Here is a 17,452-nt window from a genome sequence, read left to right as displayed (position 1 = left end):
GAGGTCCAGACCTTGATAATAAACAGCATTGTTGGCTGGGTGCTGTGGCTTATACCTGTAATCCCAGCACTTTAGGAGGCCAAGGTGGGCAGATCACTTGAGGCCAGAAGTTTGAGACCAGCCTGGCCAACATGGTGAAATGCCGTGTCTACTAAAAATACAAAAATTAGCCAAGCGTGGTGACAGGCACCTGTAGTCCCAGCTACTAGGGAGGCTGAGGCAGGAGAATTGCTTGAACCTGGGAGGTGGAGGTTGCAGTGAGCTGAGATCGCACCACTGCACTCCAGCCTGGGCAATAGAGCAAGACTTTATCTCAAAAATAAATAAATAAATAAAGCATTGTTCATCACACTGTATTACATTTACTCAATTGCACTGTTTCCTAGACCGGATGGTGGGCACACTGGAGCAAGGACTCTTTAATTTCTATACTTCCGGTGCCTAAACAGGTACTTGGCGTACAGTGGGGTGACCCACATGTTTCCATCATTAATTAAACAAATAATGTTGAACCCACACCATGTGTCAGACACTGAGGATGCAATAGTAGCAAGAGAGATAAGGATGGAGGGTGGATAACAGAATGGGAGATGGATAACAGAATGGACACATGGATAAGATGGAGGATGAATGGAAGGATGGATGAGGGAAGGATGGACTGGATGGATGGATGGGAGAAAAAATGAATGAAAGGATTAGTGAATTGATGGATGAATAGGGAAGAAGAAACGAAAGATGGAGAGATGAATGGATGGATGAATGGAATGGGGTGGAAGAGAGATGGAGGGATGGGATTGAGGATGGATGATGGATGGATGGATGGCAGGATGGGGTGGAAAAAAGGATAAGGGATGGATGGACGGACAGACGGATGGGATGGGGTAAAAAAAAAGGATGAGAGATGATGGAGAGGTGTAAATAGAAGGATGAGGAAAGATGGAGGAACTAAAGGAAGGGTGGGGAAAAAGATGGGAGAGAGATATCAGGATAAGGGAAAGATAGAGAAGAACACAGATGGAAGACTGGATGGATTGATGGGTGGATATATAGAAAGGTAGACAGATGGAAAGAGAGATGGAAGGTGGACCTTTACACAATGAGGGATGGATAGACAGATCTCGGGTACAGCAGAAAGATCTCCCCAATAAATGCCCACAAACCCTCTGGTCAGAGCAGGCCTTTCCTCCCAACCCCGGGCAGGTGGGCATCGTTGGCAGGACCGGGGCAGGGAAGTCCTCCCTGGCCAGTGGGCTGCTGCGGCTCCAGGAGGCAGCTGAGGGTGGGATCTGGATCGACGGGGTCCCCATTGCCCACGTGGGGCTGCACACACTGCGCTCCAGGATCAGCATCATCCCCCAGGTGAGGCTGGTGGAGGGGGTGGGCAAAGATGGGAGGCATGGTGGGACCCGGCTCTGACCCACCACCCCTCCCCGCCAGGACCCCATCCTGTTCCCTGGCTCTCTGCGGATGAACCTCGACCTGCTGCAGGAGCACTCAGACGAGGCTATCTGGGCAGCCCTGGAGACGGTGCAGCTCAAAGCCTTGGTGGCCAGCCTGCCCGGCCAGCTGCAGTACAAGTGTGCTGACCGAGGCGAGGACCTAAGGTATGGCCGTCCCACCATGGCTGGGACCTGCAGGTGGGAGAGGAGGGGATGGCCATGCCCTCCCCAAGGGCCTTCAGGAAATGCCTCCCCCGATAGGATTATCACTCTGTTACATTAATAACCACGTCTCTTATCTGCAATTCCAAGCAGTCTCTGAATACCAAGGTTTTCCCCCCTAAATTAGCAGTTAGTCTTCTATATTTACTTGGTGGCAAAACCCAACCTCAACTGACACAGGGCTACTGATAGCCTTTATTGCTCTTGCTCAGTATTTATTTTGCTATGAAAATATTGTTTGATATTGGGTGGTAACCTCACCACTCACTGGGACTATAAGTAATATAGGATTTTTTATTTTTTTTGGTAAATGTCAAGTGTGGACTGGGCACAGTGGCTCATGCCTGTAATCCCAGCACTTCAGGAGGCTGAGAGAGGAGGATTGCTTGAGTCCAGGAGTTCGAGACTAGTCTGGGCAACATAGCAAGACCCTATCTCTATGGACAACAGTATTAGCCAGGTATGGTGGCATGCACCTGTAGTCCTAGTTACTTGGGAGGCTGAGGTGGCAAGAACGCTTGAGCCAGGGAGGCGAAGGTTGCAGTGAGCCAATATTGCACCACTGCACTCCAGCCTGGGCTTCGTCTCAACAACAAAAAGTTGTGTGGAAAGGTGCACATAAAATTTACTACTTCAACCTTTTTTTTTTTTTTTTTTTTTGGAGACAGGGTCTGGCTCTGTCATTCAGGCTAGAGTGCAGTGGTGAGGTTAAGGCTCACTGCAACCTCCACCTCCCAGGCTCAAGCATTCCTCCCATCTCAGCCTCCCGAGTAGCTGGGGTTACAGGTGTGAGCCACCACAGCCAGCTCATCTTTTTATTTTTTGTAGAGACAGGGTTTCACCATGTTGCCCAGGCTACAGTCGAACTTGCGTAGGCCTCCCAAAGTGCTGGGATTACAGGTGTGAGCAGCCACACCGGGCCCATCTCACCCATTTTTCAGTGTATAGCTTCTGTAGTGTTAGGTACATTCACACTGTTACACAACAAAACTACAACTCTGTACCCATGAAACCCTAACTCTCCGTGTCCCCCTCCCCCAGCGCCCAGCCACCAGCATTCTCCTTTCTGTCTCTCTGAGTGTGACTACTCTAGACACTTCATAGAAGCAGAATCATAGGATCTGTCCTTTCGTGACCGGCTTATTTCACACAGCATGATGTCTTCAAGGGTCATCCACATCGTAGCATGTGTCAGATTCTCTACCTTTTTAAGGCCGAATAATTTTCCACTACATGGATAGACCACATTTTGCTTATCCATTTATCTTCCAGTAGATACCCAGGCTGTTTCCACCTCTTGGCCGTTTTGAATAATGCCACTATGAACATAGGTGTATAGGTATATGCCTTTAAAAAAAACAAAGTGGCTGGGCGTGGTGGCTCATGCCTGTAATCCTAGCACTATGGGAGGCCGAGGCGGGTGGATCACCTGAGGTCAGGAGTTCAAGACCAGTCTGACCAATATGGTGAAGCCCCGTCTCTACTAAAAATACAAAAATTAGCTGGGTGTGGCGGCAGGCGCCTGTAATCCCACTTACGTGGGAGGCTAAGACACTGAGACAGGAGAATCGCTTGAACCCGGGAGGCAGAGGTTTCAGTGAGCCGAGATTGTGCCACTGCACTCCAGCCTGGGTGACAGAGTGAGACTCCGTCTCAAAAAAAAAAAAAAAAAAAAACCTAAGGTGTTCTGGATTTATAAACCCCTCTGACCCTGAGGGTGTCTGAAGGGCTTGTGGTAGGCAATAATTTCCAGCACTAGAGAGGCAGCGTTGCTTGGTGGGTAAGAGTATACACAGGTGACAGACTGCCTGGGCTCAAATCCAGGCCCCCCACCCCACACCCCCACCCCCGCCCCGCCACTTACTAGCTGTAGGATCTTAGGCAACTTATCTTCTGTGCCTCAGTTTCCTCATCTGTAAGGTGGGAGTAATAGCACCTACCTACCTTGCAAGGATTGAATTATATGCACAAAGTTGTTGAAACAGTGGCAGGCATAGAGCAAAGAGTAAATACTCATTTTAGTCCTGAGTCACACTCCTGATAACATCATTTCACAGAGTTGGAATTGGAGGCCTGGGGCTTGCCTGGGGTCACAGAGCTTAAAAGTAGTGAGGTTGGGACAAGAACCCGGCACTCTAACGCCTGCATGACCATAACAGGTTCTGATCATGTAAAAGGATGCTGTTTCATGGAAGGGCTTACTGTGCAAGACAGCCATGCTGGGGCCCCAGGGGCCAGTTCCCACCTGGGTCAGGGGCTCACTGGGCTCACAACCTGGAATCTCAACTCCTCCACCCTCCACGAAGGGTGCTACTCCGTGCCAAGGGCTTACTCTGCGACAAGCCCACACACTTTTTTTTTTTTTTTTTTTTTTTTTTTTGAGACACAGTCTTGCTCTGTCGCCCAGGCTGGAGTGCAGTGGCACGATCTCGGCTCACTGCAAGCTCTGCCTCCCAGGTTCACACCATTCTTCTGCCTCAGCCTCCTGAGTACCTGGGACTACAAGCGCCCGCCACCACACCCGGCTAATTTTTTGTATTTTTAGTACATACAGGGTTTCACCATGTTAGCCAGGATGGTCTCGATCTCCTGATCTCGTGATCTGCCCATCTCAGCCTCCCAAAGTGCTGGGATTACAGGTGTGAGCCGCCGTGCCCCACCACCCACACACTTTGATGTGCCATGTCGTCACAATTCAGTGAGGACAGATCCATTAGGAGCACAGACTCTGAGGTCAGAGGACTTGGGTTCAAATTATGGACCCACCACTAGCCTTGAGACCTTGGTCAAGCCACTGAGCTTCTCTGTATCTGTGTCTTCTTCTCTCAAAAGAGGAGAACAATAATATCTACCTTGGTGGACATTATGAGGATTGAGTGAATATATACAAGCACTTAGAATGTGTTTGGCACAAGGTGGAAACTAGAAATAGAACTGGAAATAGCCATAAACAGGCCAGGCACGGTGGATCACGCCTGGAATCCCACCCAGGTGTTGTACACATCTGTATTTAAGGCCCACATGACACCAGCCTTGAATGTCTTAGGAAGACTGTAGATTTGATTCTTGAAGCAGCAGTGAGTCATTGTAGGTTTGTTTGCAAGGACATGACTGAAGTGAAAGCTGTGCTTTCGCTGTTGGGGGAAATATAAATTAGTATAGTCGCTATGGAAAATAGCATGATGATTTCTCAAAAAACTAGAAATAGAACTACCGGGGCGCAGTGGCTCACACCTGTAATCCCAGCACTTTGGGAGGCTGAGGTAGGTGGATCACCTGAGAGTTTGAAACAAGTCGGACCAACATGGTGAAACCCCATCTCTACTTTAAAAATACAAAAGCCAGGCATGGTGGCGCATGACTGCAATTCCAGCTACCTGGGAGGCTGAGGCAGGAAAATTGCTTGAACCGGGAGGCGGAGGTTGCAGCGAGCTGAGATTGCGCCATTGCATGCCAGCCTGGGTGGCAGAGCAAGATTCCGTCTCGAAAAAAAAAAAGAAAGAAAAACAAAGAAGAAAAAAAGAAAAAGAGCCATAAACAGAAAAAAGAAAATAGCCATTTCACAGGTGGGGAAACTGAGGCACAAAGGGTTTGAATTACCTGCCTACAGTCAGCCTGCTCAAAGATGGCAGGAACAGGCTTCCTATCAGCTCTGCAGACCCCAGACCCCAGACCCCATGTGTGGGGATGCCTGAACACAGGCACCTCACTCCTGCACTGTTTCAGGGACCTGTTTCTGGGCATACCCACACATCACCATGTGCCGACAAACGCACATCTCACCTAATTGTCCCAATCGTTCCCAGCGTGGGCCAGAAACAGCTCCTGTGTCTGGCACGTGCCCTTCTCCGGAAGACCCAGATCCTCATCCTGGACGAGGCTACTGCTGCCGTGGACCCTGGCACGGAGCTGCAGATGCAGGCCATGCTCGGGAGCTGGTTTGCACAGTGCACTGTGCTGCTCATTGCCCACCGCCTGCGCTCCGTGATGGACTGTGCCCGGTAAGGCCCCCGCCCCGGCCTGACCTCACAGCAGCCCTGCAGTGGTGGGGGAAGGAGGCGGAGGCAGTCCTGGGCCACTGGGCTTCGGGTTAGAGCTGGAAGGGTCCTGAATGGGGCCAGAGCGGGAGGAATGCCCGGGAACACATGCCAAGTGGGAAAGCTGCCCAAGGACATGCGCCCAGCACACGCTTCCAACCCAGCTGTGAGGGCCAGGGAGCTGCACGGAAAGCAGGACTTCTATGGAGAAAACCTCAGTGCAGACACACTGGGCTCTCACAGCTGCCGAGAGCCTGGGCTGGTGTCCAAAGAGCCTCTCTGTGTCCCTCTCCCCCACAGGGTTCTGGTCATGGACAAGGGGCAGGTGGCAGAGAGCGGCAGCCCGGCCCAGCTGCTGGCCCAGAAGGGCCTGTTTTACAGACTGGCCCAGGAGTCAGGCCTCGTCTGAGCCAGGACCCTCAACCATACCCCAGTCGGACCAGCCCACGGAGCCTGCAGTGCTGGAGATGGAAGTGACCCGTGGTCATCGATAGCTCCACACGATGTTGAGTCTAGACCCGTGTTTGCTCTCTGGGAGGAAAATGGCAGAGAAAGTGGCCGATTATCACAGAGCATCAGAACCGGAAGGACCTAGCAATACACAGGTCTGCCCGGGCAGGGCCCATCTCGCCCTGTCCACCCTGCAGCCAATGTCAACAGCGACTCTCAGCCCCGCTGTACTCTGGACTCAGCTGGGGGCCTCAAGCACATGCCCAGGCTCCCCGCTAGACCCTTAAATCAGAATCCCTGAGGCTGGAAACTGCCATGCTGTGTGTACTTTTTACAAAGTAACACTTTTATTTTGGGATAATCCCAGACTCACATGCAGTTAAAGAAACAATAATATAGAGAGATTTGTGTACTTGCTACCCCATTTCTCCCAATGGTAACATCTTGCAAAACTCTAGTATAGAGCATCACAGCCAGGGTATTGACACTGACACAACAATCTTGCTCGATTTCCTGTTTTACCTGTACTCCTGTGTGTGTATGTATTTTGTCCCATGCAGTTTTATCACACATGTAGGCTCATGAATCCACACCAGGGTGAGGATATGGAATAGCCACCACCATTTTCCGACCACACCCATCACTCTCGCTCCTGCCCCCAGTGACCATGCTCTGTTCTCCAGTTTGTGTGTGTGTATTTTTTTTTTTTTTTCTTGAGACAGTCTCACTCTGTTGCTCAGGCTGGAGCGCAGTGGCACAATCTCGGCTCACTGCAACCTCCACATCCTGGGTTCAAGCAATTCTCCTGCCTCAGCCTCCCGTGCAGCTGGGATTACAGGCGTGTGCCACCATGCCTGGCTAACTTGTGTAATTTTTAGTAGATACGAGGTTTCAGCATATTGGCCAGGCTGGTCTTGAACTCCTGGCCTCATGTGATCCACCCTCCTCGGCCTCCCAAAGTGTTGGGATAACAGGCGTGAGCTACCGCGCCTGGCCGAGTTTGGTACATAATTTTAAAGCTCCCCCATAGGATTCCAATGTGCGGCCAGGACTGAGAACTACAGCCCTCGCATCTCCCGCTGCTCCTCCTCCCCCACCAGAGATGAGCTCCAAGGACACAAAAACCAGGTGCCCCCCCATGCCAAGCATGGGTCCTCTCCACGCATGAGAAAGTCAAATATGCAAGTTCGGTTTCCAAAACAAACAACAGAGGAGCCAAGACTTCACAGCCCTCAATGGGAGAATTTGCCCAAGGACTTGGTTTTTTTGTTTGTTTGTTTTTTTGTTTTTTAATCCGAGACAAAGTCTCACTCTGTCACCCAAGCCGGAGTGCAGGGGCGCAATCTTGACTCACTGCAACCTCCACCTCCCGGGCTCAAGCGATTTTCCCACCTCAGCCTCTGGAGCAGCTGGGATTACAGGCGCCCACCACCACGCTCAGCTAATTTTTGTATTTTTAGTAGAGACGCGGTTTCACCACGTTGGCCAGGCTGGTCTCAAACTCCTGACCTCAGGTGATCCGCTGGCCTTAGCTTCCCAAAGTGCTGGGATTACAGGCATGAGATACTGTGCCTGGCGGATTCATTTCCTATATGTGGTTGCTAAAAACCAAATTCCAGCTTCCTGGGGGCGCCCCAGCACCCGTCGGAACACCTGGAGTGTTTCTGTTCACAGTTCCGCTCCAGATGCTGCTGACAGCCAAAGGCTGGACCCGGCTGAGCGTGGAGAACTTGCTGTAACCAAGGGTGGTCAATGCACAGCTTGTTGCATTCCTCACACATTTCTTTTTTTGTTTTTTGAGACAGAGTCTTACTCTGTCACCTAGGCTAAAGTGCAGTGGCAAGATCTCGGCTCACTGCAACCTCTGCCTCCCAGGTTCAAGTGATTCTCCTGCTACAGCCTGCTGGGTAGCTGGGATTACAGGCACCCACCACCACACCTGGCTAATTATTTTTGTATTTTTACTAGAGACGGGGTTTCACCATGTTGGCCAGGTTGGTCTTGAACTCCTGACCTCAGGTGATCTGCCCACCTCGGCCTCCAAAAGTGCTGGGATTACAGGTGTGAACCATCATGCCTAGCCTCCTCACTCCTCTTTCTGACAGCGGTCAGTATATTAATACTGGACTCACCAAACCAGCTGCAGGCACCGGAAAAGAGGGACTAAGTCTAAAGTAGCCAAGCTTAAGGCCACACATAGATCGCTGGGAAGGGCAGCGTGAGACATTAGACAACTCCCTAGATCCTAACATTATGTATGCTAGTCAGGGAGTCTCACTGACCTCGTGGCATTGCCGCAAGAACAACATAATACATGGATATGTGTTCGTGGAAGCAGAGAAGGCAATCCCCCAGGCTTTCTGAACCTTATTGACATGTGGGGCCAGATAGTTCTGCACATCGTAGGATGTTCGGCAGCGCCCCTGGCCTCTTCACTAGATGCCAATAACATCCTCCCTCTACCACCACCAGACTTGTGACACTGCCATTCATCCCCCAAGGGGTCAAAGCCACCTGGTTGGGCTAGGTGCAGTGGCTCATGCCTGTAATCCCAGTGCTTTGGGAGGCGGAGGCAGGTGAATCACTTGAGGTCAGGAGTTCGAGACCAGCCTGGACAACAAGGTGAACCCCTGGCTCTACCAGACATATAAAAATTAGCCGGGTGTGGTAGCGGGTTGCCTATAATCCCAGCTACTCTGAAGGCTGAGGCAGGAGAATCGCCCGAACCCGGGCAGAGAAGGTTGCAATGAGCCAAGATCACACCACTGCACTCCAAGCTGGGTGACAGAGCAAGACTGTTTGAAAAAACACAAAACAAAAAGACCTACTTGGTTGAGAATCCCCGGTCTAACCTGCCCCGCTGCCATCCATCATCCACAGATACTTGAGCAGTGGCTTTGCTGGTGTCAGGGGTGGCGGGGCAAGGACTCCACCTTTTCTTAAGGACACAGGGCCTGCTCCGCCCGTCAGGTCATGGGACTTTCTGATGGCCCATCCTCACAGGTTTTGTGATGCCCCTTTTGGCCTGGAGTAAACTTCTAACTGCAGCTTCTATGACCTTCAAAGTGGGGCAGGGAGTCCGCATTCTTGACCTGCCCCTAGTCATGCCTGCAAAGCTGTGGACCCACAAGTACCTATTCCCAGCTCCATTTCACAGGTGAGGAAACTGAGGCTCAAGGGGTTGACAGAACTTGCCAAGTTGACCCAGTCAGTAAGGACAGAGTGGGGATCTGTTTCTGGGTGTAATACCAAAGTCATTGCACAGGGCACGTTTGTCCTTTAGAGAAAGGAAGGGCGGCAGATGCAGCCTGTCTTTTCTCTGCCTGGAGCTGAGCCACCTGCCTTGCAGAGTGACCCTAGGCAGGGGCTGCCATGTGGGCATTTGGCAAACTCAGCTGGGGATGACCCAGGGCCACCAGACTCTCTTTCCTAGGTTGTGTGCCAGGGAGCAGAGGGTGGGCCACAGGCGGCCAGCACGTGGGAACCGGCACCTGCCAGCCTGCTAACGAGACTGCTGTTGGGCCCACACCACGGCAGTCTGGAGACACGCCAGAGGGGATGCCCAGGCCATTAATACCCCCGCCATGGGCTGCTGCCAGCAGGGTCTGGCTGGTGGGTGGAACACGAATTTCATCCAGCAAGGCTGCAGACTTCCTCTCTGGTCAGTGCCTGCGCCCAGTACTCTTTAAAACTCAACAGTCCACCTCGCCACTGCAAACACGTAACTACGTATACCTGACACTGCTTTAAATGCCCGCCACGCACTCATTCAGTGGACCACAGGAGGAAGCCACCTCACTGGGCCCCTTACTGGAACGTTTTGATGAGGAAGGTACTACCATCAGGCCCTTTTGACAGATGAGAAAACAAACAGAATGAGTGGCATCTCTGCCCAAGCAGTCTGGCTTCAGAGCCTGTGTCCTCACCATCAGTCACTCACTCTGTCACCCAGGCTGGAGTGCAGTGGCGCGATCTTGGCTCACTGCAACCTCCACCTCCCAGTTCAAGCAATTCTTATGCCTCAGCCTCCCAAGTAGCTGGAATTACAGGCACTCGCCACCACACCTGGCTAATTTTTGTATTTTTAGTAGAGGCAGGATTTCACCATGTTGGCCAGGCTGGTCTCAAACTCCTGACCTCAGGTGATCTGCCTGCCTCAGCCTCCCAAAGTGCTGGAATGGCAGGCGTGAGCCACCGCACCCGGCCAGTGCGTGTTTTCATAAGGTCACGACAGCCACCAGGTTGAGGACACTGATGTGTGTGTGGGTGGCTGGGGGCAAAAGCCTCGAGACCACTGGGGAAGCTGTTGTAGGGATGCAGGGAGAAAGTGGGGTGGCTGGGACCAGCGTGGTGGCAATGGGAGGATGGGGAGTGGATAGATTCTGGGTGTTTTGCAGAAAATCAAACAAATTTGCTGTAGGACCCGATGGCGGGTGTGAGGACAGATGAACAGTTCAACACTGGAAAGCACCAGCCCCCTCCTTACGCCACTCTCGTCTGGGGGATCCTTTCCAATGTGGAGAGTTCTGCACAGTGAGCCCAGGGCCAGCACGTAGTAGGTACAAAACAGAGCTTCCTTCCACAGTACTTCCACTCCCCTGGATGCGGAGTTATGCCTCACTCTGCCTCCTCTTCATAAAGTGGATTAAACTTGAACTCAGCCCCGGATTCCACCTGAGCATGCAGCTGCCCCACCCCAAGACACTGGCACAGATGCACACCAGGTGAGCTCTCTGGGACTGCTTAGGATCTGACCTGGGATTTTAATACTCAGGGTCAGGCTTTGAGATCTAAACACATCTCACATCCATATTAAGATTCCTGCTGGTAGATCCAACTACTACTCTTTCAAAATGGAGTCTCGGCTTGCTCTGTTGCCCAGGCTGGAGTGCAATGGCTTGATTTCAGCCCACTGCAACCTTTATCTCCCACATTCAAGCAATTCTCCTGTCAGCCTCCCCAGTAGCTGGGACTACAGGCATGTGCCACCATGCCCAACTAATTTTTGTGTTTTTAGTAGAGATGGGGTTTCACCATGTTGATCAGGCTGGTCTTGAACTCCTGACCTCAGGCAATCCACCCACCTCAGCGTCCCAAAGTCCTGGGATTACAGGCATCAGCCACTGCACCCAGCCTCAACTACTTCTAATTTAACAAAAAAAAAGTTTTTATATAGAAAGAGTTCCACTATGTTGCCTAGGCTGGTTTTGAACTCTTCAGCTCAAGCAGTCCTCCTGTCTCAGCCTCTCAAAGTGCTGCGATTACAGGCATGAGCCACCTTGTCTAGCCAATACTGCTAATTCTAATAGTCACAACGTCACCAGTTTTTCACTGGGCACCTTCATACTCTGTGGTTCCTAATGCAAGCCAATGACATCATTCAGGCACGAGCCACCATGCCCGGCTGGCTGATACTACCTATTCTAATGGTTATGACCTTACTGGCTTTTCACTAGGCACCTTCATACTCTGCAGTCCCTAATGCAAGCCAACAGTTTCAATGGGGCATGAGTCACTGCACCCAGACACTACTACTCATTCTAATGGTTACCACCTCGCCGGCTCTTCCCTGAGCACCTTTGTACACCACAGTCCCTAGTGCAAGCCAACAATTTCAATCAGGGGACAGGAAAGCTTGAGGGAACAATGGCAGTGCTAGAATGTTCTATCTGCACATGTACTTGGTGCATGGTTTTAGGTGTGGCAGAAACGGTGTGCTCCCCAAATACAGACATTCCTTACTGCCCAGACTCACCCAGTTCGAAGTTAGAAACCAAACACACTAGTCTGACTACTCCGCTATCCAAAACTCCAGAACCACATCAGTTAGGAAAGGGAGAAATCCTTCTCTTCCACAGGCACCGCTCCATTTCCCAGCTCCCGCAATGGTTGGGTTGGGGCCATGTGACTCATTGTGGCCAATGGGCTGTGAGTGGGATTGACTGCGTCAGTTCTGGTTTCAGACACAGAAGAGTGACTGAGAGTCGTCCACTCTCCCTTCTCCCACTGTGGGGACCTGGAGGCCAACCCTTGGGAGGCCATGTCACAAAACCAGGACAGCCTGGATCACTTGTCACAGGGAAGTCACCTACCCTAGAGAGGCAGCTGACCCTCACCAAGAACTGCGTGAGCAAGAAATAAAGCCTTGTGATCATTTCCCAAGATTTTACGGCGAATTTGTTACTGCAGCACAGCCTCGCCTCTCTGGACTAACATAAAGGGATTTTCAGGCCAGGTGCCTGAACCCCAGCACTTTGGGAGGCTCAGGCAGGAGGATCCCCAGAGCCCAGGAGTTTAAGAACAACCTGGGTAACATAGCAAGACCCTGACTCTATAAAAATTTTAAAAAATTAGCTGGGCACATGCCTGTAGTCCCAGCTACCCAGGAGGCTGAGGCAGGAAGATTGCATAAGCCCAGGAGTTTGAGGCTGCAGTGAGCTATGATCGTGCCACTGCACCCCAGCCTGGGCAACAGAGTGAGACCCTGCCTCTAGCAAAAAAAAAAAAAAAAAAAAAAAAATGGGGGCAGGGGGAAGGCAGTATTTTCAAGGATCGTTCTGGCCACATGTGATTTCTTCCTCGCCTGTGTCTTAGAACCTGACCGAGGCTACGAGTACCGCACACATCACTGCTCACAGGGTAAGTACGATCAGCCTCATTGTACAGACAAAGCAAGTGAGGCACAGAGGCTGAGTGACTTCCCCAAGGTCACAAGAACAGCAAATGACAAGAGCAGGACTCAAGCCAGGGTCTGTCTGACCCCAAAACCTGGGCTCCGTCCACCTTGCGGCTGTCCCGCCTTCCCACTAAACCCCACTGACTAGTGATCTCTACGACTTGCCCTTTCTGGCAACAGCTCCCACTAGAGGCGACTTGTTGTCAAAAGGAAAGAACAGAAACAGGAAGATGCCACATCCTGACCCTGCAGAGGACATGGCTGGAACCCTCGCCGAGGCCCCAAAGGAAAGGGAACCATTCTTTAGAAAGAAATAAAATATATAGATATATATATATTTTTTTTTTACTGCAAATGTTCGCATTTCCAGTGTAAGTCATTACAAAAGGATCCCCCAAAACTTGGTTTATCTAATGTGAAAGAATGGTATAACTTACAAAAAATAAATATATGCGTTTTCGCCTAAAAGAAAGATGCTCTCTGGGTTTGAAGTCGGCGGCGTAATTCTTAGCAAGTCTGAGTCTTGGGGCAGCCTCAGCTCTGGCTGCTTTCCGGATTCTACTTTGGGCTCTAAACAAGACACCTTAAAGAATAGGTTTTACAAGATGCTGCTTCTCCGTTTTCTTCCAGGAACACAGAGACCAACACGGTCAAACACAGGGCGAGCTTCTCACTATTTCCTGGGAATGTTACTTCTCAGCCCAACACTTCTCTTCCCAAGAAGTTCAAGTTTTGAGACTGTTTTTCTCCCCGGAACAGTACTTAAAAAAAAAAAAATCATTGATATTCAAAGATGGGTTCTTTTCATGTCCTGGAAGAGCATCAGTAACTAAATATCAAGTTCTCCACAATGCTGCCCCCCCTGGGGGGCTAACCGGATGCCAAGGGAGAGAATTAACATCTAAAAACAAGGAAAAGACTCAAGGGGACATTTTTTTGGTACCCACTGGTAATACTTGGGAGGTATTTCGTGTTCTTTACTTTGAAAGCTTCATAACCATGAGCAGGTACCATGAGAGGGAAAGAAAAGAGGCGGTAAGAAAAAAGAACAAAATCAATCAACACTGTAAGCAACCAACACTGCTTTGGGCCAGGCCCCTAACACGTTTTTCTGCTAGGACTGGCATAGTACCTTCCAGCTGGTTGCTCACTCTCAGTCTCTATTTCTAGTGAAGGTCAAATTCCCATGAGGCCATCTCCTTAATATTTACCCCACATCAATCATGGTGGGAACAGTGATAACAGCATTGATTGTTCTTACAATGTTGAACAAAAGAAAAAAGCAAGGGAAAGCCTGGAGTGGGGGTGGGTGGGGAGGGAAGCCCCAGGTGGAACATCGGCCCTGAGACAATCCCCTGGCCCTACAGTTCCAGGTCCAGGTTAGCCATTAGTCCAACCAGGTCCCTTCCAGGAGGACAGGCGTGGGAGTGCACAGGCTGCCTCTGGCCCGAAACGAGAACTGGTAGAGCTGGCACTGAGATGCTGGTTCCCAGCTTTTGAGTGCCTGGAAGACCAGATGTTGGTAAGAGGACCATCCAGGGCCCTGGGACACTGCCAAGGGGAGAAAATGATTTTCTCCAGGCCCCTCAACCACAAAACCGCAGCCCCAAGGAAATGAAGTGTTCCTGGTGGACCCAGACAAGGATGTTAGAGGTGATGGGAGCCAGAAGCATCTCAAAGACTTGCAGTCCACAGACTTCGGCTGGAGAGATCCGAGGCAGTAGGCTGAATTTGGTCACTAGGATCTTCTATACAACCAATTCCTCCAGAAGTCTGGCTGCCAAAACTCCTCTGTGGGAAGCACCAGGAAACCACTTGCATTCCCGGGGGCATGAGGCTGTGTGTGTGTCTCAGGGCACCAGGGGCGGGGCGTGCATGTTTTGGGTGGTTCGCATCTCTGTCTCTCCTGTGTCTTCACAGCCAGTTCCAGGCAGGGGACCGGATGGCGGTGGCTGCTGCTTTGAATATGTTTTGGTTGTCTGGGTTTGGTTTTTATGTTTTGGTTTCAGTGTGGGAGGCTTAGTTTACCAGGGGTACTGACTCCTCCCTGGGCGCTGGCATGTAGGCCCTGCAGTTCTGACCAGATATGCCAGCTCTGGGGCTCACACCAAGCCGGCGTCTTTGGCCATGCTGTAGAAAAGACCTCTCTGCTGCAGGAGGTCCGATGGGGCGCCGTACTCCTGGATTTCTCCTTTGTCCAAGACGATCACCCTGAGGGAGAGGGGATACAGACATGAGGGGAAGGGGAGGGGTGAGCACCTCGTGCCCCTGGGACAACTGACCTGGGCAAGTCACTGCTTCAGGTCAGGCCCCTAACACTTTTTGCTAGGACTGGTGCAGTACCTTCCAGCTGGTTGCTCACCCTCAATCCCTATTTCTAGTCAATGTCAGATTCCCATGAGGCCACCTCCTTAATATCTACCCCACATCAATCATGGTGTGAATGGTATTAACAGTGTTGACTGTTCACATTCACTGCTCCATTACATTCAGAGTAAAATAAAAAGATCTTACCATAGTCTACAATAACGATTGGCAACATTTTTCTGAAAAAGGCCAGACAGTAAATACTTCAGGCTCTGCAGGCCATATGCTTTCTGTTACAACTACGCATCTCTGCTGTATTTATAGTGTGAAAGCTGCCAGAGACAACAGGAAAATGAACAGATGTGGCTGTGTGCCAATAAAACTTTATTCATAAAAACACACAGGGGGCCAGATCTGTGGCCTGTGGGCCATAGTTGGCTGACCCCTAATATTTTAGGTCCTGTAAGATTTGACACTGCCCACTTCTGTCCTCACTTCTATGTCCTATATTTCAAAAGCACCAACTCAGCATCTGCCACTTAGTAGGTGGTACTCAGTGAACTAGAAACATCATGTCAGCTGGGTGCAGAGACTCACGCCTGTAATCCCAGCACTTTGGAAGGCTGGGGCAGGAGGATCACTTGAGGCCGCAGTGAGCTGTGATCCCACCACTGCACTCCAGCCTGGGCGACAGGGTGAGACCCTGTCTCAAAATAAATATATAAAATAAAATAGAAACTGATGTCACTTCCCTGCTTAAAACCTTCCAATGGCTTTACAGGGCTCTTAGAGTAAGTTCCAAGCTTCTCACCGTGGTTACATGGTGCTCTAAGATCCAGCCCCTGCCTACCTTTCTGGCCTCATCTCCTGCCCCTGTCCACTCAATTCCAACCTCTAGGTACATGGCCTCCTCATGCTAGCCTTCAAATTCATTAAGTGCATTCATTTTTACATTTGGCTGTACCGGCTGCCTAGAATGTTCTTCCTTTAGATCCAAGGTTGGCAAACTGTGGCCTGCAGGCCAAATCTGACCCCTTGCTTGTTTTTATGAATAAAGTTTTATTGGAACATAGCCATGCTCATTCATTTGTGCACTATCTATGACTGCTTTCACACGGCAACACTGGAGTCAAGTGGCTGAGAGGCCATGTGGCCCACAAAGCTGAAACTACCCCAGCCCTTAAGAACAAGGTTGCAGATCGCTGTCCCAGATCTTCTCAAGGCTGACTCCTTTTCATTGTTCAGGTCTCAGCTAAAATGTCACCTCTTCAGAGATGACCCACACAAAACTCAAAACCCCCCAAGACCCTGGCACTACGGCCGCATTCTGACTTTTGTGGTCCCCGGCACTGATGCCTACGGAGGTGGCTTTCTCCACACAAAATGCTAGAAATTCTATTCTATGACTGTGTTAGTATAAGTAAAATCCAGGTTGGATTATATTCTTTTTTTTTTTTTTTTTTTTTTTTGAGATGGAGTCTCACTCTGTTGCCCAGGCTGGACTGCAGTGGCACAATCTCAGCTCACTGCAACCTCCACCTCCCAGGTTCAAGCAATTCTCCTTCCTCAGCCTCCCAAGTACCTGGGATTACGGGCACGCACCACCACACTTGGCTACTTTTTGTATTTTTAATGGTGACAAGGTCTCACCATGTTGGCCAAGCTGGTCTCAAACTACCGACCTCAGGTGATCTGCCTGCCTCGGCCTCCCAAAGTGCTGGGATTACAGCCGTGAGCCACCGCACCTGGCCTGCTTCTGATTTTTTTTAAAAAATAAAACCTTTTTGTGGGCCCCACGCACTGGGCCTGCAGTGTTCAATGGAAACAATGGCCCTGCCCGGCACTCGCTATCCCGTCTCCTTGGCCAAGTGTCCTTCCCAGCACCTGCTGCCCTCTGGAATCCTGTTGGTTTGTTGCTCTGTATATTTTTTGTCTCCTCCATCTAATAAGCTACTTGGTCCTGGAGGCAGGGACTTTGTCTGACAGCAGCCTACAGAGTCCCCAGGGTCTGAGAACACCGCAGGTGTGCTGACGTGAATGAATGACTAGATGATATTAGAAATACCTGGTACCACTGGGCACAGCGGTTCATGCCTGTAATCCCAGCAATTTGGGAGGCGGAGGCGGGCAGATCGCCTGAGGTCAGGAGTTCGAAACCAGCCTGGCCAACATGGCAGAACCTTGTCACTACTAAAAATATAAAAGTTAGATGGGCGTGGTGGCACATTCCTCTAGTTCCAGCTATTCGGGAGGCTGAGGCAGGAGAAATGCTTGAACCCCAGAGGCAGAGGTTGCAGTGAGCCGAGATCGCACCACTGCAC

The 17,452-nt window shown here is 50.7% G+C and overlaps 2 protein-coding genes across 9 annotated transcripts in view; one reads left to right on the top strand and one right to left on the bottom strand.

Moving 5' to 3' along the window:
* Positions 1-16,619, top strand: part of LOC117974254 (ATP-binding cassette sub-family C member 6) — an 84,577-nt gene extending 67,958 nt beyond the window's left edge. For both annotated transcript variants that reach the window (XM_055099404.2, XM_055099405.2), the window contains exons 28-31: positions 1,201-1,359; positions 1,438-1,604; positions 5,468-5,662; positions 5,999-16,619. In XM_055099404.2, the coding sequence (XP_054955379.2) occupies positions 1,201-1,359; positions 1,438-1,604; positions 5,468-5,662; positions 5,999-6,107 (630 nt within the window). In that variant the 3' untranslated portion in view covers positions 6,108-16,619. The remainder of the gene's footprint in view (positions 1-1,200; positions 1,360-1,437; positions 1,605-5,467; positions 5,663-5,998) is intronic.
* ABCC1 (ATP binding cassette subfamily C member 1 (ABCC1 blood group)) overlaps positions 13,154-17,452 on the bottom strand; it is a 186,958-nt gene continuing 182,659 nt past the window's right edge. For all 7 annotated transcript variants that reach the window (XM_034950822.3, XM_034950824.4, XM_055099364.2 and 4 more), the window contains one exon: positions 13,154-15,035. In XM_034950822.3, the coding sequence (XP_034806713.3) occupies positions 14,927-15,035 (109 nt within the window). In that variant the 3' untranslated portion in view covers positions 13,154-14,926. The remainder of the gene's footprint in view (positions 15,036-17,452) is intronic.

This window comes from Pan paniscus, chromosome 18 (genome assembly GCF_029289425.2).
Source record: "Pan paniscus chromosome 18, NHGRI_mPanPan1-v2.0_pri, whole genome shotgun sequence".
In the NCBI taxonomy this organism is placed as follows: Eukaryota; Metazoa; Chordata; class Mammalia; order Primates; family Hominidae; genus Pan; species Pan paniscus.
The sequence above is the reverse complement of the archived record's forward strand: the minus strand, read 5'-3'. Positions and strand labels throughout refer to the sequence as shown.